At 37.4% G+C, this 24,190-nt stretch overlaps 1 protein-coding gene across 11 annotated transcripts in view; it reads left to right on the plus strand.

Moving 5' to 3' along the window:
- NRG1 (neuregulin 1) overlaps window positions 1-24,190 on the plus strand; it is a 222,628-nt gene that overhangs the window by 187,080 nt on the left and 11,358 nt on the right. For 4 of the 11 annotated variants that reach the window (XM_017857320.1, XM_017857348.1, XM_017857344.1 and 1 more), the window contains 3 exons: window positions 9,806-9,873; window positions 22,019-22,121; window positions 23,965-24,091. In XM_017857320.1, coding sequence (XP_017712809.1) covers window positions 9,806-9,873; window positions 22,019-22,121; window positions 23,965-24,091 — 298 coding nt within the window. Of the gene's footprint in view, window positions 1-9,805; window positions 9,874-10,470; window positions 11,025-17,240; window positions 17,265-22,018; window positions 22,122-23,964; window positions 24,092-24,190 lie in introns of those variants that run through there. The other 7 variants (XM_017857310.1, XM_017857335.1, XM_017857283.1 and 4 more) reach the window with 3 other exon arrangements.

The following is a 24,190-nucleotide window of genomic DNA, read 5'->3' on the forward strand; positions in this document are numbered from 1 at the left end:
TGGACCTCCTCCTGGGGATTGTGTGGCAATTTCAGTGGTAGTTCTCATCTTTTATATTTTTTTCTCTACAGTAATTTAAAATTTATTCTGTGGAAAAAATAGTTACTATTCCAGATTATATAAAGATGAGAAAAGAATCATTCCATTTTGTACCCTCTGATGCTTTATATGGTCCTGTGGTTCAAAGAAACAAGATACGTGGAATCGAACATGAAATTGTCCAGTTTTCCTCTTGCATCCTTTCTTTATTTTTGTATATCTGTTCTTCTAAACAGTTTCAGTGGAGAAGTACTTTGGAAGATGTTGATGTAATTTTTTTAATCAAAAAATTATTTTATATCAGGCTGTGCTTGTGAGTCCAAAATGTTGTCCAGTGGACAGATGTGCCTTCATCTGGAGGGGTTTAGAGTTTTAAACTACCAATTTTGGTGAACAGTCTTATGTCCTTTCACTTCAACTCTCTGGACAATAAATTTATTTATAACATGAAGTTAATATGTTCTCCAAATTTCTTCCCAGGGAGTCAGTGAAATTAAATGAGTTCATTTCTGCTAAAGTACTTTTAACTCTGGGGAAGCAAAATTTATTTTCCTTATAATAAAAGTAAATGGTAGTATTACATTCTCTCAGTAGACATTGGAAAAATATATACACCTGTTTTAACAGACTGTGTTATCATGTTTAATTTCTTTTTTTTTTTTTTTTTTTGAGACGGAGTTTCGCTCTTGTTGCCCAGGCTGGAGTGCATTGGTGCAGTCTCAGCTCACTGAAACCTCTGCTTCCCAGGTTCAAGCAGTTCTTCTGCTTCAGCCTCCCAAGTAGCAGGGGTTACAGGCATGCGCTACCACGCCCAGCTATTTTTTTGTATTTAGTAGAGATGGGGTTTCACCATGTTGGTCAGGCTGGCCTCGAACTCCTGACTTCAGGTGATCCACCCACCTTGGCCTCCCAAAGTGCTGGAATTACAGGCATGAGCCACCACGCCTGGCCCGTGTTTAATTTCTAATTCTTTATTTAAGAGTAGTAGTTTTATTTGGTTTGTTGGGACCACCAGCTATCTTTATAACTTTTCTTTGATAGATCATTTAATATTTCTGATCGTTAGTTTCCTTATAATGTAAAAACAACAAAAAATGAACTTAATTTGGAAAGATGGAAGGTATCTATAAACGTAGACTTTTATAATTTTGTATAATGAACGTTTATGAAGCCATGTAGGGTCTTATTATATTATACATTATTATAAGAGACAGGTGTGAAAAACATAACCATAGGAGACAAAATCACAACAAATATAATACATTAAGTTTGATAAATGAAATATTTATCAAACTTATTTGATAATATATATTATGTAAATGAAATATTTATCACATTATGCCTAAGGTCGCAATTTTTTAAATTTTTGCAATCAGACCTTGGCGATGACCTCGAGCAGTAGGATATTAAAAACTCCCACATGCTTAGTGTTCCAATAATGGAACACTAGGCATAAATGGGTTAGCATTTGTTTATAGAACAGCTATTTGCCAGGCATTTTTTAAAACACAGAGAAAATGTAAGGAATGGTGTCTGATCTCTGGGAACTCAGTCTGTTTAAGAAAATGAAATTGCTAAAATAGAAAATCAATAAGTGAATATATGCCAAATGGTACAATGCTGACTATTAAGGTAATACAAATTTAAAGAAGGTAAAGAAAAGACTGAAATAAGTTAATGAAGACTTTTTAAATATAATGATCATTTATAGAGTCTTTCCTTTATACCAGGAAGGCATTGTGGTTGTAAGAATTCTTTCTCTGAGACACGGTAACATGCAGCCTAATTCTAGGAAGTAAAACAAACAAATGAATGAAATAAAGAACTAAGTTAAACAGTGGAGCCACTTAATGACCTCTGAAGGTCCAGCAGAAGACTTTGGGTATATTAATAGCTAGTAGGGAGTCATAGTAACTTCTGGAGCAGGAGAGTGGCACCATAGACATAGCAGATGTTTAGGGAAGCGAGTCTTCCGTACAGGCTAGAAGAAGTCTGGGGACTAAGTAAGATGGGAAGAAAAAAGTCAAAGACATCAAAGGCACTAGCTAAGGTTAACATTTTATAAAATACTGACATAATGATGCTGATGATAGTAACTTTTATAATATATATTAGTAGCTGGATTAACATAATTAAACAAGGGGGCAATGGTACAAACTCATAGTTGTGTCCTGCAGTCTCATCATCATGGCTGCAGAAAGAGAAATTTGGAAGAAATAAACAGGATATATACTGGGTTAGAACTTCCCGTCCATAAGAACACACTGCTAACTCCAATCCCAGCCTAGAAGAGTTCTGAGAATCAGTGTTACACTTGCCTGTAATACTTCTCTGTTCTTGAATATTGTAACATTTAACAGATACAGACAGTATTTGTGAGAGCAAGTGGTGGGACTCATGTGGCTCTACATAATGAGCTCTTCAGACAACTGTGTCTTCTATTTCTTTCATGTCCTCATGTATCTAGAATCCTACTATGTGCTTATGATGAATTTATTAACTCATTTAGCCTTTAAATCACTGAGGTAGAGTTGAAGAAAATTCTTTAGTATTTATAGGATTCAGTTCAGGTGTAGTTTTGCCTAAAATCAGGTACATTGGCTAAGTGTTCTGAATAGCTTCGTTCCTCTCATAAAAATCAGCTGGGCAGCTATATACATTTATTGAGCTCCTGTGAGACAGGCTCTATGCTCATGCTACTTATAAAGTAGTGAACAAAACCATACTGGTCTTTGCCTGATGGAGTCTGTAGGCTACTGCAAGTAACCATCATGTTTCATATAATTAATTGAATTATAAATCACAGATTTGCCAAGTGCTATGAAGGGTATTAAGTGAGCTAAGGGAAGGTACAATGAAAGACCTAGTCAGAGGCTGACTCTGCTCCATGGAAAAAAGAATAAAAAAAGAGTATGCAGTCATACTCTTGAGATGTATACAGAGTCAATTTAAAATATTTCATTGTGCATATATACCATATTTTCTTAGTCCATTCATCTGTTGGTGAACACGTTGATTTTATAACTTGGCTATGGTGAATAGTGGATTTTTTATAACTTGGCTATTGGGAATAGTGAATTTTATAACTTGGCTATTGTGAATAGTGGATGAATATTTTAGCTAGATTGATTTAATTATTCCACGTTGTATCCATAAATCATAATATCATTTTCTACACCATAAATATATACAAGTACAAATTGTCAATTTACAGGAAAACGAATACACAATTTTGAAATATTTATATTGAACGGTTTAAGGAAAAAGTGAATATTTAGATGTTTTATCACAGAATGAGGCTGGTGAAGTGGATAGAGCTATAAAGCCCCTCAGACCCCCTAAGCTGTTTGACAAGACAGGGAAACTTCCTCCAGAGAGGAAAACCAAACCACAAATTAGCAGTCGATACGTCATTGTGTCACAATGACATGGAGATGTATGGGATGTAGATTGATCCCATATCCGATGAAATTGTTTGACTCCCAACTTAAGGATTCATCATGTAGAGTAAACATGGGCAAGAGTTTTAGTCTGCAGATGAGCATTTCAGAGCAAGCTGTGCAAACAGAGATTTGGGAAGGGCACCAAGGTTCAAACAAGAAGTTAATTCACAAACACTGCCACCCTCATTATTGGGATTGTATGTCCTGGACATTGAAAAACAACATTTGAAAAGCCAGGACAACTTAGGTTTTTGTTGTGTTTTGTTTTTTTCTCAGCATTTACCCATGAGTCTAGTGTGGCCACTCTATGTATCCTCTTATCTCATGGATTGGAAACTAGTCCCCAGATTATCATTTAAAAGAAAATGGAGGATATATACTATCTGAACAGTGGTGGGGAGATATAGGTTGGATCTGAAGGAAACATTACTGGAACATTTTATATTTAATATTTTCTTTAATGATGTTAAAGAGGGCATTCCCTTGGGGAAATAAATGTCTTTTGCAGATGATGCTAGAAAGAACACTAAAACACAAATTAGAAAAGCATATACAAACCTCGAGAAACTTCACTTAAAGGTAGATAACAGAATGAGGTTCATCTTGGAAAAATGCAGACTAATAGTAACAATGCATTTGGGAAAGAATAATCTACAACACAGATACTCAGCCAGTGAGTGGGCGAGTTCTAGACAGAATGCTGAGCTGGCTAAGAGGTGAGAAAAGTCCGTGTTTGCAACACAATACTGTAGGAAAACAGACCAGCACAGTTGGAGCTGGCATAGACACTGCCACCTCGAGTTTACAAAGAGAGAGAGCAAAGACTTTGGTGTCTGATGCTTATTCACCAATATTCCTTGATAGAGATGTGTTGACATTTCCATCATTTAATATTTGTAAACATAGACATCAAATAATTTCAAATACCACAGCTAATATTGAGGAAAAGCAGACAGATAACAGGGACTTTTCATTTTTTGACAAAGTATTTTTTAAATTGTCCTAATATTTCATTGTGGAGTGATGACTAGAGAGAGAGGAAATAGCAGCTGTATTTTTTTTTCTTCTTGTTCCTGATCAAGGGAGGGTTTGATGAAAATGAAGCTGAGAAAAAAAGAGAAAGGATGTCTAAGGATGGTTTATAAATTGACCATAAATATGTGGTTTATAAAATTAACGAACCCTAGCCAGAAGTTTCTTGGGGTCCGTGAATATCTCTGAATATGTCTAGAATCTCCACCAAGAAAAAATGGAAAATAATTTATTCAGTTGAAATATAAAAAATACACCAAGCATTAAATTTATTTCAAAATACATGCATCTATGATTGATTACATAGTAAGCATATGAGGATATTAACAGTATATTGAAGTTATTATTAACCACAGTTTTTATTATACTGCTGCTGGGCAGAAGTTTGGTTAGTAGAATGCACTGCTTTATTGAATCCGAAGTAAACCGGTATTTCACTAACAGTATTTAAATTCAAGATAACAGACTTACTGTTAAAGAATCAAAGAGTCTTTTCCAAACTGCAAACATTATGTTAAAGGATTTTATTCGCGGGAGGGAGTCTGTGAGAAGGATACTGGGAGTTTCTGTAAAAATTATTTGAGGGCAGGCACGGCAGCTCATGCCTGTGATCCCAGCACTTTGGGAGGCCAAGGCAGGCGGGTCACCTGAGGTCAGGAGTTCGACATCTGCCTGACCAACATGGCGAAACCCCATCTCTACTGAAAATACAGAAATTAGCTGGGTGTGGTGGTGCATGCCTGTCATCTCAGCTATTGGGAGACTGAGGCAGGAGAATTGCTTAAATCTGGGAGGTGGAGATTGCAATGAGCCGAGATCTTGCCACTGTACTCCAGCCTGGGTGGCAGAGTGAGACTCTGTCTCAAAAAATAAAAATAAAAAAAAATATCTGGGAGTCCACAGAGGAGAGTGTATCATAAACTATAAAAATAACAGACAGATGTTCAAGATTGACCTGTGCTTGGCAAATCAATTAACTGTATGAAAATCTTTCTTTTTTTTTTTTTTGAGATGGAGTCTCGTTCTTTCACCCAGGCTGGTGTGCAGTGTCACAGTCTCTGCTTACTGCAACCTCCGCCTCCCAGGTTCAAGCAATTCTCCTGCCTCAGCTTCCCAAGTAGCTGGGATTACAGGCGCCCGCCACCATGCCCAGCTAATTTTTGTATTTTTGATAGAGACAGTCACCATGTTGGCCAGGCTGGCCCCGAACTCCTCGCCTCAAGTGATCAGCCCACCTTGGCTTCTCAAAGTGCTGAGATTACAGGTGTTAGCCACCACACCCTGTCTGAAAGTTTTGTTTGATAAAATTGCTGATCAGATACGGACACTGTGGTCTGATCTTAAGTTCATTTTCACAGACGTTTTGTGAGAGCCCATTATGAGCCAGGCACTGTGCTAGGCATTAGAGATACAAAATGATCAGAATGTGATCATTGACAGAATGTGATCAGTGTGTCACAGATCATCACAATACAGATAAGTGCAGTGAACGAGGTCAGGATAGGGTGCAATGCAAGAGCCAAGGAGAGAATTCTCCCCAGAGCATAGAAGTGGGTGATGGGGAGGTGGAGGGCAGGGAAAGAGTGATGCCTAAGTTCGGAAAAAAATCTGTGAATTTTCACTCCATTAATAACAAATATAGAACAAACATGATCATATTAAGAGCAAATACTAAAATTTTTTAAAACCCTGATTTCCATCTTCTAATATTACTGATTAATGAAACAAATGGTATATACATATATATATATACACACAGACGCACACACATACACACACACATACATATATATTTAAAGCTACAACAAGTACTTGTTATTCAGATCCTTAGATTATTCTCAGACATAAAATTCTTGGAATTTGCTCAAACTCATGCCAAAGCTTATTGTTCAAAATCAGCTTTGATTTACTATTATTCTTATCTTCCGGGAAAGTGATGGATTGAATGTTTAACATACAATGTTGATAATAGAAATGTATCAGAAACCAGTCTCCCTAGTCTGTTAGAAGTAATTCCATAGAGTTTCACAGAGCTTATAGATCAACTGGGTTTTCATTTGCATGTGCTTTCTCTACACAATCAATGCAGTGTGCAATTTGCTTATGCAGAAACTATCTCAGTTTCTGCTTTTCCCTTCCATCTCATTTGGCAACAAATTTAGATGTCTCTGAAGGCTATATCCTTTTGTTGCTGAACACTTGAGTTGCTTAGGCACTTGCAATTTGTTTTACCTCAACAATTATCTTAAAAATCCATTTTATCAAAAAGAATTTTTAGAAGTCCTTGAGTTCTATCGTCCCTGACTGGTAATGCATTCAGAAGAAATGATGTTGGGGTTTTCTAGCAGTGATTCCATGTGTTAGGATAAGTATCGTTTCCCAGAACCTTAGTGGAAAAAGAGGTCTTTGATAATCACTTAATTACAATGAGGCCCGGTAAAGCCAAATAGCTTGTCCATGGCCAAACAGCAAGATACCACAGTGCCGAAAGACAGCCTTTGCTTCCCTTTTCCCAGTTCAGGGTACCTTACATCTTGAACTTTAATCTACATCCACATCTCTTAGGGATTTTGTTAAAATGAAGATTCTTATTCAATAGTTCTGGGCTATGGCCTGCGTTTACACTAGCACGCTCCTAGGAGATGCTGATGCTGTCAGTTCTGAGTAATAACAGGGTCTTATAACACTAAGAAACAATGATGAGAAAATTCATCTCCCAAATGAAGATAAATACTAGCAAAAGGATAGTTCTGGTTGAGAAGTAGCTGGTAATTCCAAAAAATGACTTGCATACCTCAAGTAGTTCTAGTGTTACTATACCCAGTTTTCCATATGATTTTATGATAGAGATAAGCCATCATCTCATGCTAGCTTCCTAGGAAACATCATGTTAGAAATTCATAATAATTAGAAAATTGATTGGGTAGGATTTCTGACTCACTTTCCCTAGTTGTCCTGTGCCCTCTGATCATAGAACTAATTATAAGATGCCTAATGACAATTTCCTTATAAATGCCTTCCTTCTCCTAAGGAACTCGTGATTCCTCAGCTATTTGTTAATTTCATGATTCTTACTTACATAGGGGCATTTCCTGCCCTGAGTGACTGTGTGATGTGTGTGTGTTTCTCTCTTACACATACACACACACAGCATGTTCACATATCTTACACCATGTTCTTTTGTTAGAAACAAGTGAATTATTGTGTGCTCAATATGAGAATGTTAACTTTTATCAAGAATGCAAAGAAGCAGGATGAAATGATGATTACTGAATACATCATTAACTCTGGAAACACCTGCTTTAATTACAGCGTTTGTCTTTATGAACTTACAGTCCTGGTTGAGAAACAAATAAAAACCCCATTTACTTCAGAAATGAATTTGTCAAATAAGTTATATGAAGAAATGTTCCCATGTATTTTTTCTTATAACATTCAATAAGAATGTGAAGAAATGGCGTCTTTTTGAGAAATGACCCAACCTCTTTTTTTTTTTTTTCTTTGAGACAGGGTCTTGCTCTTGTTGCCCAGGCTGGAGTGCAATGGCGCGATCTCAGCTCACTGCAATCTCTGCCTTCCGGGTTCAAGTGATTCTCCTGCCTCAGCCTCCTGAGTAGCTGGGATTACAGGTGCCCGCCACCACACTTGGCTATTTTTTGTATTTTTAGTAGAGACAGGGTTTTGCCATGTTGGCCAGGCTGGTCTCAAACTCCTGACCTTGTGATCTGCCCACCTCAGCCTCCCAAAGTGCTAAAATTACAGGCGTGAGCCACCGTGCCCGGCCAAGCTTATACTTCTTATTGATACATTTCTCTAGGTAGCTCTTCCTCTACTCCCTGCAGCAAAATATTCTAAACAAAATCATCAGTTTATTTATATGAAGGTGTTTCCAAGAGTTTAAAAGAGCCGTGTCAATATAAGATGTTTGTTGTTTAAGCTTAAATACATATTCACAAGGCAAAAAATCTGAAACTGCTAGTATTTTATATCGCAGGCCATTTTCATAAAGTAGGAGAATTACATATACCAAGTCATTTGGTGATTTGGCTTGAAGGGAAACCAAATTGGTTTCCCTATATTGGTTACCCTATATTGGTAACAAAGTACAGTTTTGTTCGTATCTCTTTGATGCCAAAAATATAGTATGTATTCTTATTTACTCTGTAGAGAAAACGGTTGTGTAAAAATCACTAGGTGTGAGCTACCAGAGCTAACTTAGGCTCTTTGCATGATGGTTGCTGTATAGATGAACTATTAATAATAATTATGATGATGGATGTTGAGGATTCAAAATGAGGGACTTTCTATCTGTAAGTATATTGCTTCCTAGAACCTTTCAGTGGCCCTTTTTATTCGAGGATGATACTGGCAAAATCAATCCTATTTAAAATGCTTTAGTTATTAGAGTAACAGCAACAAAAAAATGGCAATTATAAAGAACTTCCATATTTAAGCACAGCCCCATTGCATGACCTTAAGAACAATATTGTATCGAGATTCTAGAATGCTGATAGGTAAATATATATGAGTGAATAACATGTAAATTGTATACAGTTTTAAAAACAGTTTTACCTTAAATGCAAAATGACATGTATTAAGTACTTCTGCATAAGAATAACTGATCTAAATTTTAAAATGTATTTATCTCTGATTTGGGATAATACAATTAAGTGAAATTTGTCTTGATAAAATCTGTTTCTAGTATCTTTGAACATTAAAACAAGAGTTTATTTGTAATATCTTCTTAAGAAAGAAGGAATGTAGTTTTCTTGTCAAAATCATTATAATGTGAAAGTACTTGACTTCTATTGTTTAATGACTTAACTTGTAACATAAAACACCCATAAAATGAATACAAAATTGAAATAAGTATATAAAAGAAAAAGCTCAAGATAATTTATTGATAAGAGACAGGAATAGAATCATGTTAGCACTTATGAAAACCAGTGTTTTAACATAGTGAGAATCACTGTTCAGTGGCAAATAGGGTCATGCCACAGGAAAATTGACAGCTCTCTGGGCCTTGCCGCCTCTTATTCCACATTTCAACTTCACTCTGGTTAAATTTCAGTTAACCAATCATTTGAAGACTGAAGCAAACAACAACAAAAATCTGTAACCCACAGTTTTCGTGGGACATGGTTTTCTAAATGTTGTGTCTTTTCTTTTCTTTATATTGCTTGGTACCAGATCATTTTTAGGAATCTCCATATTCCGTAGGAGGAAAATTGCCAGGCTGAAAGCTCAGTGTCTTTAGCATTTTTTTTGTTTACCACATTTTTGCCCTCTAGGTGCCAACCTGGATTCACTGGAGCAAGATGTACTGAGAATGTGCCCATGAAAGTCCAAAACCAAGAAAGTATGTTAAAATAATCTGAAATTTGCTTTCTCCCCCAACTACAGCAACAATCACTACCACTTGGTGCTTTTACAGCTCAGTTGCAACTGATTCATTTTGTTCTGATTATGGCTTAACCTCTCAAGGCATAAACCCATTCAATATTACCTTATTAACTGTCTGTCAAAGTGGGTCCCTAAGTCATCAATTTACAAGAAAGGCCAGTCACGATGGCCCGTGATGCTGACAAACCGTTGCAGGCAAGCCAACCGAGAAACATTTTCTTCCAACGTGTGTGACCAAAGCCATCAAATGGAAAACTGAGATGAATAAAACGTCAGAGTTCATTTTAAGGGGTTCCCTTTGAAAGAAGGCAACCACTTAAAATGCTGGGATCTTTCCATCATACCAATTTAAGAACTGCATTCTGTCCAAATTTTAACCGTTTGGGGAAGTGCCAGAGCCTGAAAGCCATAATCAGGGCAAAGATTCAGTTCCTGAGGGTGAACCCACCAAGTTTCAGTCAAATGACACTGAAGGAGCTTCTTTCTAGCATATATTCACCTCTTCTCTTTTTCTCTGTTTTTTCTACCATTGTTTTTTTGTTTCTTCTCTCAGGTGCCCAAATGAGTTTACTGGTGATCGCTGCCAAAACTACGTAATGGCCAGCTTCTACAGTACGTCCACTCCCTTTCTGTCTCTGCCTGAATAGGAGCATGCTCAGTTGGTGCTGCTTTCTTGTTGCTGCATCTCCCCTCAGATTCCACCTAGAGCTAGATGTGTCTTACCAGGTCTAATATTGACTGCCTCTGCCTGTCGCATGAGAACATTAACAAAAGCAATTGTATTACTTCCTCTGTTCGCGACTAGTTGGCTCTGAGATACTAATAGGTGTGTGAGGCTCCGGATGTTTCTGGAATTGATATTGAATGATGTGATACAAATTGATAGTCAATATCAAGCAGTGAAATGATAATAAAGGCATTTCAAAGTCTCACTTTTATTGATAAAATAAAAATCATTCTACTGAACAGTCCATCTTCTTTATACAATGACCACATCCTGAAAAGGGTGTTGCTAAGCTGTAACCAATATACATTTGAAATGATGGTAAGTTAATTTTGATTCAGAATGTGTTGTTTGTCACAAATAAACATAATAAAAGGAGTTCAGATGTTTTTCTTCATTAACCAAACAGTTTGCATTGAGGCAATTTTTTTTAAAAAGCATCAAGTAGGAAAATTAAAAACAAACATTTCACAGCAAATGGGATATCCTGGCTTCTGTTTACGTTGCTTAGGGAACAAGTAATTCAGGCACTAGTTTAAACAATTATTTATTTATGTTAGCATTTCTTTATGTTAGTTTCAAAAGTAATTTAGAATAAAATAGTTACTGTTATTTGTTTAAATATTTATTATTTTGAGATATAACAACTCAACTATAGGATAAATATGTGTGTGTGTGTGTATATATATATATATGTAACTTAAGGCAAAACTGGGAAATTTGGATAGATGTTCGTGGCTTCATGAAGTTTTGAACATCATTCCCAGAAGACCCAATTCGCATTGTACATAATTATATAAACCAAACCATGTATTTGTCCTATTGTGAACTGGGTTTATAACTTCTGATCCTGGAGCTTTCAAAACAGTGCATTTAAAATGCATATCATGTAGTTATCCATGTAGATGAAAGAATGGCAATTTTTCTTCTGTAAAGGTTCAGAGAGCAAATATTTTAGGATTTGTGGTGGCACCATCACTGTCACAACTCAAACCTACTGTTGTAGCATGAAAACAGCAGTAAACAATGGATAAAACTGATGTGCATGGGTGTATTCCATTAAATCTTCATTTACAGAAGCAAACAGTGGGCTGGATTTGTCAACCACTGATTTAAATTGTCAACTGCTCATCCTGAAAAATATGTCGCATAGCTTACTGCAGTTTAAATTCATCTAACATAAGAAACAGTGATATAAGCTGGTTATTTAGGGGTCCTAAAAGAATCCAATTTACCCTTGTTCTGATGCATGCAGAGAATAAGTTTCTGTAATTCCTGTTAACAGTCATAGAAGTTTCCAGAATAAATTCTATAATGTGTTATGGTAAGATTAGACCCGTAATGTGCAATCATTTATTTAGGGAGGTAGTATTTATGTATTTACATAGGCTACATATCAAAGACAACTTCCTAGGCCATTTTCTGTTGTGAAAAGTTTGTAAATTGGCATTGTAAAATTTCCAAACAGCCTTCACTTTATTGACAAACATTTAAATAATATGTATTTAGTAGGGAGAATTTTTCTATCCACAGCTAAAGCAAATAGCTTGATTTAATTTTAAGTTAATCTTTTAAAGATGGATAGGATAGAAAATAAAATAAAAGGGAAAATAGAATGTTATTTAATACCTTAAAGCATTTCTCTTAGAAATGTGTATTTGTATTTAAATAACATAGATTCAGCAAATCTATGTGGCTGGATAAATACAGTAAAATCCTACTTTAGATTTTAATGACAATTCTCATCACTTAAGTTACATTTACATTTTTGGTGTTAGAGTTTTACTGTGCCTTGAAGGCAATGTTCAGGCACTATATAAACAAAAGCGTTAAAAAATGAAGCTATTTGACAGTATAATTATGTAGTTATATCTGACAGTGGTAACCAGAGAAAATGTTTTCAACTTCTCTTTTAGACCATTTGCTTTTTCAGAAGATATCATTTTAAAATAGCCACTATGTATTTGTGAAGTTCAGAGTGTGATTCCTTAAATAAATTCTTTAGTACGCTTTCAATGCCACTTTTGGATGACATCCAGGAAACCAGCATTCATATTTAACCTGATTTAACAAAGATTGATTGCACATTTATGAACAATATATATAATGGCTGTGCAGCAGAGATGCCTCATGTCTGGAAAAGCAAGAGCTTCCAATCAGAAATTGCTTTCCAGTGTTGTCTTACTGAGTTAATGTTCTAACCTCTATGTCTTAAATTTTCAGTTTTTATCTCTGCAAACCCCTACATAGAAGGCAGAAAAATAAATTTGTGCTGCTCTAAGAACTTTATGTTCAAGTAGCAATGAAAGCCAGAATAAAGATAGAGAATGTCACCATAGTGACCGTTTTAAAATTTAATTGTTTGTAGTCTTAAAGTCTGGAAAACATAAATTTTGAAACCAAAATGGGAAAAGATAGTCCCTAGCTTCAAAGAGAAACATTCAAAACTTACCACACTGCATTTTCAGTTGAAAAATAACATTCTAAAGAATGGATAATTTTTTAAGTTTATTAACATGAAACTTACATTATTCAGATTTGGTACAGTGATTCTGGTCAGAATGTCCGTGGGCCATATACTGATTTATAAAAACTGACTTAAAATATGAAGGAGAGGGACAAATGTATATTTTATAAGGCAGCCATTTGCCTTGAAATACAACATTATATTTATAGTACTTTCTAGGAAAATATTGTCAAGGTTAGTCAGCTTCAAATTTGACCTAACCTGACACAGAATTCCTAGTTGAAAAAAATTGTGTTCATCAACATATGGTGTGGGGTGTGTGTGTGTTCGTGTGTGCACACATATACATGTGTATACAGGCACTCCATAATCAATGTATAGATTTTAGGGCGGAAAAAAAGAAAAGCACTCATACTTTCGATAGTTAGGGGCAGTACAGAGCAAGTATGTCATATATAAACTAACATACAATAGGACCTAATTATAGACTAGCTCAAATTTAGAATATTTTAAAAGATTGTAATTTTCGAACTTTTAGGGACATTCTCACACTGAACAATTTAGCAGATATCCTTCAAAGTAGTTTTGAATCACAGGTTACTAGTGCATCCATCATTTGCATGGATTTCTAAATGCAACCTGTTGAAATTATTCTTGTTTATGGAACATGCATCTTGCTAACAGTAGAATAGAGGAACACTTCACCTGTGACAAAATTGCCATAAATTGCAGCCACGTGTTAGTGTGTGTGTTTATGAGTGTGCTTATGTGCACATGGAATTTGGAACTAAGGAGAACGTCTCCTGTTAACATTTCAAAGGGCCCAGTGACACTATGGATTGGCATATGTGAAAAAAAAAAAAAAAAGTATCTCCATTTTATAAAGGTAAGTCTAAAATTAAAAGACAGACACAAAATTGGTCCTGTTCAGAATTGGCATTGACAGAACTCCTTTCGAAATCTCAGCACTACAGAAAGTCAAGACTTTAAGATTTTAATTCTTTGAGATGATTAGCCTAAACAGGCCCAAGATGTTAAAGAGAAAAATCCTAAATGTCTTCAAATGTTAACAGAAACCATAATTGCATGGGTATATATTTTTTGTTAAATAAAGTTGTTCTATTGTTCTTTTCTTTAATGCGGTTGAAATTTTAAATTAACCTACAGGTTAATCAGTTTTCCTCAAGCAATTATAAAATCCTAAGACAAAGGATTCGTGAGTCAATATTTAATAGTTTCTGAAGACTTTTGGATTTAGATTAATTTTTTATATTGCTCAGAGCACAGCCGGAAATCACATGTAGAAAAGGAAACTAGATTGTTTACAGTAAACTTTGTGTTTTGAATTATTAATTTAATTTGAAAATGTAGTGGCTAGGCAGAAGTTCAATAGGAAGCATGTGATTCTTAATGAGCCCAGGCCAACATTAGATTAAGTAGAACAGATAGAAAGTAATAACCTTTTCATAAAATGAAAAGTGCTCATGTATTCTGCTTTTTTTGACTCACAGTGAAAGAAATGTAGCTACCAATAGTAAAAATAAATTAGAGCAGTATTTGCTCTGGGTCTAGTATGACTGATGCATGTTCCCTCTGCTTGTTTCCTTGTTAGGGCTTATGGCCAGAAGAGATTCCAGTTTTAAGTACCAATTTCCCATTGAATTATTTGAAATTGGAGCTGCCTGATATGAATGACTTCCCGCGAAATGAAATTATAGTTAGGCTGACAGACTTACCTATAAAACTGTAAATGCAGTAATATGTATGCATGGGCATGCTACTAATTTTATTGAAGACTTAACCAAGCTTTCTATGCAACTAATACAGATCATGAGCAGTGTTCACGTAGGCATGGAATCCTGACTCTCTGGAGAGAGTTTCTGTAGACATCACTTGATTTTAACCCTTAAATTATTACTGACTGGTAGGAGAAAAAGGAAAGAGAGGGAGGGGGTTCTAGAAAGAAAAGCTGGGTCCCACCTTCATGGAAATGAGTAAGGAAATTTATTATTGACTTCCCTGGAAAATGAATGTTTTCATGTTGATGTTCCAAAGTTTGTATGAAGAAAGCAAATAGGAAAAAAATGACCAATTTTTGACCAGTTGAGTGTTGTACGGAGGCAAGAGAAATTTATCTGGATTTGAATAAATTATTTTTGCTGTGAATATTGTGCAACCAAGTTAATCATAACTAAATCCCCTAGCTTTTAATTTATGAAAAAGATAGCTTATTTGCTTGTGTACACTGGACCCAAGGCAGAGGAAACTATTACGTATAGTACTTCCCATGATCCTTGTTATGCAGTGTACTTTTTGATGTGTGTGTGTGTGTGTGTGTGTGTGTGTACTTAAAACAAATCTGGGAAGCTTCATTTCCTTAAAGGGCAGCAAGTTTTTAAATTTTCAAGTATCCCCAGAGCTTACAAAGTTTTTCTGGCCATGAAAGTAGCCAAAAGTAAACGAGAATACAGCAAGTGGCCCAGGGTACATCTCTTGATGTGTCTGCTACACAAGCTGTTAAGCCCTTCTGCTGTTAGCCAAATATTTCACATCTCCTTTACTCCCCAAGGACGCCCAGTGAGGCATGTGTCTGTATAAAAAATATTTTGTTAATGAAAAACTAACATGTCCAAAGTCACTAAACAGGTCCACGGCAGAGGCAAGACCCGAAACCAAGATGATTCCAGCACACTCATCTCCTGCTTTTTCCTTCTCTATATGAGGTACCCAAACACAAGTTTTTGTAAGAGAAACACCCCTCAACGGCATTTTTTTCAAACTTAAGAGATACCTTGCCATATCATTGAATAGCCCTTGTATCTCTTGAGGCAGTGATCAAAGAAAGAAAATGTAGATCTCAGTTGATATGCTGTCTCTCCTTCCCACCTGCTTCTTGACCACACACACGTGCGCATGCACACGCGTGCGCACACACACACACACAGAGAGATAAAGGAAGTCCTAGACCCTTCCATGTCATGAAATTTGATTATCAGTTTTTGTTTTGAGAATGAAAAAATGAAAAGTGTCATCCCCGGAGATTTTTTTTTTTTTTTTTTTTTTGGACTTGTTTTCTCCCACTTCCTCATTGGAGCCTCTGCAGGTTCTGCTGTTCTTGCAATCCTGGAGTCTCCAAAGTCCCAGCTGCCAGGATTGCTGGCTGTTGGCTCATACCTGTGCGTCTACTTCCCTGGGCAGCCCTGCAGATCCTCCGAGTGGCTGTGAGAATGGGAGTCCAGCATTCTGGAGAAGTGATTTCGCTGACTCTCTGTTATTTAAAGGAGTAATAAGTTAAGATGAAAAACCCTAGGAACTGGATCTTTCCCACTTATTTTTTCTTTACAGTTTGAAAAAAGTGAGGCGTAGAATTGTCCTATGCCACACAGAACTTATATGAGAAAAACTGGAAGGAGTCTCCAGTGTCCCAAACCCCTGTTTGGGGTTTCGGGGCAGAAGCGTTTGTTGCTTTCTGTGAATGAAACAGACAAGTGATGAGAAAAGTGGAAGATTAGAAGAAGTAAAGGACATACAGCTAAGAAAATAAATATACAACCAATGAGCAAGAAGTATTCGAGGCCAACTACCCACAAACAATGAAAAATCTAAGTCCAACCTGATAGCATTTTCAGACCAAATTACCATCCTCCTGCCTTCTGCTCCTGCCTCTGCCCATGGGTGTCTTTGGGTAAAAAATTAATTAATTAATTTTACTTATTTTAATTAAATAAAATTCACCTCCTTGGAACTTTGCTTCTGCCTTTTAAAAAAAGGAATGAAATAGTATCAAATGCCTTTTCCGATTATAAAAATAATCCTTCCATTCCCACACAAGGAAATAGTGTAAGGGATAGTTCAGCAACAGAACTTCTCCCTCAGTAAGATCTTTTAAGGGTTAATAAAGACACAATGTGCTGCTATTTTGCACAGCTCACAAAAAGAGACATTCCCTATGTGGACTCACAGAGGCGTACCTGAGCACTGCTTCTTAACCACGCACCATTTGTCTGGTTCAATGTGCACGCACAGAGAGCCATAATAGTCATGTGTAATGTGTTTTGGAGTGCAGTGTATTGCTCTTTTCTGAAACTTTTTCCCTTTCTTTCTTTTTTTTGTCAACTTTCTGCATTGGCAGAGCATCTTGGGATTGAATTTATGGGTATGGACCAATCATCATTCCTTTTAGCCTGCAGAATTTAGAGCCTATGAGCTGAAATCTTTTTCCCTTCCTACTCTTACCTTTCAGTTCCTAACTAATTTCCTTTTTCTTTAGAAGGGATCATACAGCTATAACAATGATTTCTCTGCGGTCAATCTATGATTAGTTTACTGAAATGTTACTGAGTGCAGCAGGTTTTAGATTCCCAAGCATCCTTCACTTAGAATTTAAAATTACCCCACCTGCTGCAAATTCACATATATCCCACGCTGCTTAACCCACTGATTGGATCTGGCTCTGCTGTTATATAAAAGCTGGGGTAAGTAGTAGTAGCACATAAAGGATACAGGGGAAATCCACTCAGAGTCCTGAGAACAAAAGACTTTTTAAATCCATCTGCTTAAAAAACACACAGCATCTTAGCCTGGTAGGATTTTCGGCATACAATGTAAAAATCATCTATTTAATATAGACAATGTAATGTATATAGAAAGCCCTTACATTACAACACAATATTAAATGCACAGACTTGAATTACTCAGATTTTCTGGAGATACTCAAGCACCACCCTAGTCAACTTCATTATCTTATAAGAAGGAAATAGAAAACAGAAAGAAAGCAGCCTTGTGCTATTTTAGGTGGAGATTCCAGTGGTAATGGAATTAAATTTGAGTCATGAAGATTATCCAGACAAGTAATCGAATAGAAAATTTCACACTGTAAAAGGAAAAGAAAAATATATGAGTATACAAAATTTGGACACACTTTTTTGGAAGGCCTTCATCCTACATAGTTGGAATTGAAGACCAGTCTCTGGGGAGCAAGGAGCTGTGCTACCTTCCCAGAGACTCCACAGGGCCAGGCCAGTCCGTCTTTCTCAATGCCACCTACAGTCCTGGACCATGGTTGGATCAGTGACACAATGTCCTGATTCACAGAATATCTGGTCCCCATCCAGCTGGCTTCAGGGACATCATGCAGCAGGGGCATGCTACGGCCACTGCCTTCTTTTGGATATAACATCACAGGCTGCACATAATGTAGTTTCCAGACTTTGTGGGAAATGAGGCAGTTGCAAGCTCTAACAGCTACAGGGATTGCTCAATGGGTTGCCCATTTCTTCCAAAAAAAAAATTCAGGAGTAAACTATCAGTTTGATGAGAAGCCCCCAGGTGCATGTGAATGGGCCTTTGTGCATTGCAGAACATCTCCCAAGAAGGAGAAACACAAAGGGGAGCACCTCTATTACTAGGGAGCACATTGTGTACTTAGGGGAGCTATCTATTGGAGTTTCTTCCCTCGGGGGAAAAAAAATTGTCCCACTTCTGCAGGATTATTGGCCTATCCTGCAGGGAGGGAAAAAATTCTACCATTACCACATGTCCTTCTATCCTTAACAGCATATTTCTCATTTTATAGCTGGAGGGTCTGACTATAGAAGGTATTGTTTCTGTCCCCAACAGTAAAGCGAAGGATAGTTCAGATACATAACTTCCCCCTCAGTAAGATCCTCTATGGGTTAGGAAAGACATAGGGTGCTGCTATTCACATGCTTCTCAAAGGTACAGTTTCCAGAGGCTCATAGTTCCAGGCTGGCTGGTGTACTAAACCAGAACATTGCATCCTTCAGGAAAATCAGACTTTAAAGGTCAAGAACAACTCAGAAAGGTAAGGGCTCTGTTTCTTGGCCAGGCCAGATCAGACTAAAAAATGTGCTTGATCTGGAAACATGTTAGTCCAGCCAAACCGTGAAGACTCTGGGGCATTTCTGCTCACTGAGAGACAGACCCACCGATCGGAATGACGGACTCTTGTTTTCAGCCCTGTCTGTCTCTAATTTGCTCTTCCCCAGTTGACCTGACACATAAGAAAAAAATTAATATGGGGAAAAACAGGTTAAAGAATCCATTGTTTATATTATTTTCACCAAGTATTTTCCTTGATCACATTCATAGTGTGGGATCACCTGATTGAGCCAAACCGTGAAAAATTCAAATACCAATGTGGATGAGAGTTGTAGTGCATCTGGTCAATGCTGATGTCAATACAGGATTTTAATCCCACGTCTGTATTCTATGGGCCTTGGCTTGAATCAGTTCGTTTTAGTGCTGTTACATTACCCTTTGGCCTTTACTAAGCTACCGCTTTATTTCCGTGAAATGATCATTTTACTGGAAAATGTGTGTCTGCCTACACAGCATAGAAAGAATGCACCCGTCATCATGCACCATATGTTTCCAAACGCAGCTCAATCTATTCTTCTGTAATTAACAACCAAAAGACAACTTGTCCCAAGAATCCCTGAGAGTAAGCATGATGCCTTTTTCCCATTTAGCCCTTGTCCATGTCCCCGTTTTTGAAGTTTGCAGAAGCAGTTTCCCAGCGTCTTTCTAAAGATAGGATGTTAAGATGTCAGTGGAAAAGAACGACCACAGGCTTGCCCATCTCCAAAGAAGAAAACAGTAGAGTAAGGAAAAGAGGACAGTCATACAGGGCATTCATCTCTTGGCAATAACACCTACACTCCTACTTCTTCACCAACTCCTCACAGCCCAAGGAACTGTGCTCTGCGTCCTGGGTCCCAGGGAGAAGGACCAGTGGGGTGACAGCTCTGCTTCTTAGACATGTATCCTAAAACCTGATCAAGATACCAAGATCAGGAAGCGAGGCTACAGCAGCAGCATCAACCAGATACCCCATAGAAATTAATTCCCTGTCCTGTGACTCTGGGGGAGGGGAGGCAGCAGACACACGCAATTAACATATAAGCACTCACGTTCCTTGTCCTCATCTAACTTTTGCTGCACACACAAAACAATCTGTGACACCAACGCAATATTTCCCGGTACATTGTTTCACCGAAATGCACCAGCCGCTTCGCTTTCTAATTGTGGCTTCCACATGACTGCTAGCTTAGATTAGGAGTTATGCTGTATGGAATGACCCTTCCAACTTTGCATCTACCTTTTCTTCCCACCCAAGCATTTCCTCCCTCTGGTTTTCTTTTCTTTCTTTATTTTTCCTCCCTTAGTATCAGGCATGCTGTGCCAGGGACTTCAGATGGCTCCTTAACTTTTAACCTTGTTTTCCCTTCCTCGGTCTCTCTGTCATTCTGTCAGTCTGTCTGTCCTCTTGGTTTGTTTTTCCTTTCCACCTCCAACTCTTTTGATTTGTTTTTGTATAATCTATGCAGCATTCTAGTCCTTTATCCACTGACTTCTCTTCTCCTTCTCCTCCTGTTAATAATCAGTGCTATATTAATTTGATTTGACAATGTTCTTGACCTGTTCACTGGAATTTGATTATCATGGGCTCGGCTTGTAGGAAATGTTTCATTTCATGATAAGGTCCACTGTATCCTAGAAATTAAAATTCACTTTTTCATTTCAAGAAAACTTCTTGCAAGCTGCCCTCTCTCAAAAGAGAAAAAGGTGTAGTTAAAGGTGTAGTTGTGCCACTGCAGATGTAATATGGAAATATGCTTTGTGGGTCCCTTGTTGATGTCCAGATAAGTCAGCTCTGTTTATACAGTACTCCCCAGTTCTTGACCAACTTATTGATTATAATGGCAAGTGAACAGCTTACACTGCTGTCGAGTTCTCTTTCTGAGTGAACTTGTGAAGATCTTCCAATAGATGTAATTAGACTCACTGGAAGCTCAGGTCCTAAGGGATCAGGGTCCCTATTAAATCAGCAAATCTTGTTAAGAACCTGACCTACCTTAGTCTAATCAACTTATCCCCCAAAGAAACTAATTCGAAAATAGAAAAACTTCTATGAGTTAGAGACTGATTGCATTTTGGGTGCAGTAGTAACTTTAGTTCAAAGTTCTAAGCATCACACTTCCTTAGCATAACCTACATTAGCTCATTTGCCAAGTTGGCCAATGTATGAATGTGAACTCTATTCCAAATCACACATCATTTGTACTGGTGACCTCTTTGGACACATAAACTTGTTCCTAAGTCCAATTGGTGGAGTAATTAGAATTGTCTTCCAAAGGACAAGTCTCCACTTGGGCCCATAACTGTCCTACCCATCACGTGGGATTTTCTTTGATACAGTGCCCTGATACCTCATATTGTATTGCTGCTTGTGTTCACATTTTACTGTTAAATCACAGAGAGCCTGACTCAATTTACTAGGTAACTACAAGCCAAGTTCATGTTTGCAAATGTCTTTGAATTTAATATATTTAAGTTAGAAATGACTCTTTGTAAAGACCACTGGATATAAAGTGATGATATAAAATAGCTGGGAAATACAAAAAGGCCAGGAGCTGGGGGGATAAAGAAGGGAGGAAGGAGGAAGGGGGGGCCCCAGTAATGCCAATCCCAGCTCCTTTAATTGATATTGATTCCTGTTGTCTTTGCAAGAGCTTTTTATATTTTATTTTGCAAGAGACTTCACAAAAAAAAAACTACAGAGTTTTAACCAAATAGTTATTTTATAATTAATGTTATGATTTCCAATTTACTATCAACTATATATATATATTTATAGCTTATAATTAGAAGTAAGTTTTGAGTATAATATTTGTATTGTAAATGGCCCCAGCTGGCTTTGTTATTTATGTTCAAAGCATAGTGCAGAGCATGTTGTACATTAGCTATGTGTGTAAACATAAGGAATTGTCATGTATTTATTTTCTTGTGAACATGGACAATGTCATGCAGCATGCCCACTGTTTGGTTGTAGTCAGTCCTGGCAAGTGGAAGTGACCTGTGATGACATCTGCTCTCATCCCTTTCCAGAGGCAGAGGAGCTGTACCAGAAGAGAGTGCTGACCATAACTGGCATCTGCATCGCCCTCCTTGTGGTTGGCATCATGTGTGTGGTGGCCTACTGCAAAACCAAGTAAACCTTCCTCCTCCATGCCTTTCTCTCTCCCTCATGCAGAGACAGCTTAGATGGTCAGGGCTTTGCAGAATCTGAGCTCCACAGCCTAGTCTTGGGGATAAAAAAAAAAAGAAGGGGCGGGGGGGGATTATTTCCTCTGAATAATCCATTTAGAGGATGTCTCCTAAACACAGAATATTCTATTCATGTGAAAGTGCTGTAAATATTTCTGTCCAATGACCACAGCCCCTGAGTGGATAAAGGGCTGGAGGGACAGGCTTGTATGGAAGTTATATGTATAGGTGGGACGGAGTGAAGGCACCTCATTCTAAAAGGAGAGGGAGGGTACCAAAAGTCCATTTGAGGGCTTTAGTACAGTCAAGTTATCCCCAAAAGAAACAAATATGCACTTAGAAAAACTTTTATGGGTTAGAGACTGACTGCATTCAGGGTGCAGTAGTACCTTCAGTTCAAAGGACTACTGAGAACAAGTCCAATTTACACTAAAATTTACAAGATAAAGGAAACCTTTTGTGGTATCTGAAATGCAGTTTTCAGAGTTATAGTGATTATTTTTAAATTCTATCTAATTAGGTTGCCAGTATGAATGCTCTCACAGCATGAGATGTAAAAAAGGAATCTCAGGGGAGGAAAATCAAGCAAAACTTTCTTTGAAAACGTAAAAGAGAAAACATGAAAATAGATTTGGGTTCCCTATGTTTGGCCTTGAAGTTTGGTCCATGTTAACAAATTCAATTGCTATGTGATATGAATTCTCTTCACTTTTCTCTCCTACATATAACTTACATTTCAAGACTAATATAATGTTAAATTAACAAGGTTTTTTAAAAAATGTTGCTGCCTGATACTCTCTTGCCAAACCATTCACGGGAATATTTTCATAATCTGAATGTTACATTGAGGAAGAAAATTAATATGCTTTTATACCACAAAATCCAAAGCATGGATTGTATTTTCTCAATATCCCATGATTTAGTGTGTTGCCAGAATTAAGTGATAGAGATAAGCCTTCCTGGAATCGACCTGGTGAGTCTCATTAGATTCCATCTCAATATTTGCTGCCTAATTACACAAAAAGCGTTACCAGAGTAGGAACATGTTACAAGTGTGCCAAAATCCATTAGCAAAATATGTCCACATTCTCACTCGTATACATAGCATACACTCACAAACATGCTAACTGTGTATATTCAAACCTCAGTTCATTTTCTTCAGAGTCCCCAGGAAAAGCTATAAATGAAGTCACTCTTATAAATGTACATTTTTTTTTTCCTGGTTCAAGTGATGCTCATGCCTCAGCCTCTCGGGTAGCTGGGACCACAGGTGCACGCCACCAGCCTAGCTAATTTTTGTATTTTATGTAGAGACAGGGCTTCTCCGTGTTGCCCAGGCTAGTCTCAAACTCTTGGATTCAAGTGATTCTCCTGCCTCTGCCTCTCAAAGTGCTAGGCTTATAGGCATGAACCACTGCGCCTAGCCCAGCACAAATTATTATCTAAGACAAATAAGTGTCCATTTGTAAGACTTCGGCAAAGATGGATTGATTAGGAAAGTTGGGATTTTAGTCAATTATCAACTTATTTATGTGATCCTCTTTTTTTCTTGTCTCTCAGTAAAACAGCTAAATTACCAAAAGAATCCCATGTGGATTTTAAAATCTATTTGGTAAGGATGTGTGGTTTCACTTATTCTGGGATAGAGTGGACACACTCCCTTCCCTCTTCCTCATCAACAATCTGCTGCCTTGAGCTACTCATAGCTGTCGGTAGAATAAAGATTTGGCTCTACTATGAAATGTAAATAATCGAAAAAAAATAAATGCTCCCTTTCTTATGTCTAGGAAACAGCGGAAAAAGCTTCATGACCGTCTTCGGCAGAGCCTTCGGTCTGAACGAAACAATATGATGAACATTGCCAATGGGCCTCACCATCCTAACCCACCCCCCGAGAATGTCCAGCTGGTGAATGTACGTTGACTCTGGCCAGTGGAAAAAACTGAGCCTCTCTCCTCTGTTCAGACGCCTTGAAGTTTATTTTCGAAAGCTCTTAAGCTTTTAGCTGCTGCC

Source organism: Rhinopithecus bieti, unplaced genomic scaffold, assembly GCF_001698545.2.
Source record: "Rhinopithecus bieti isolate Rb0 unplaced genomic scaffold, ASM169854v2 scaffold_2077, whole genome shotgun sequence".
NCBI classification, from domain to species: Eukaryota; Metazoa; Chordata; class Mammalia; order Primates; family Cercopithecidae; genus Rhinopithecus; species Rhinopithecus bieti.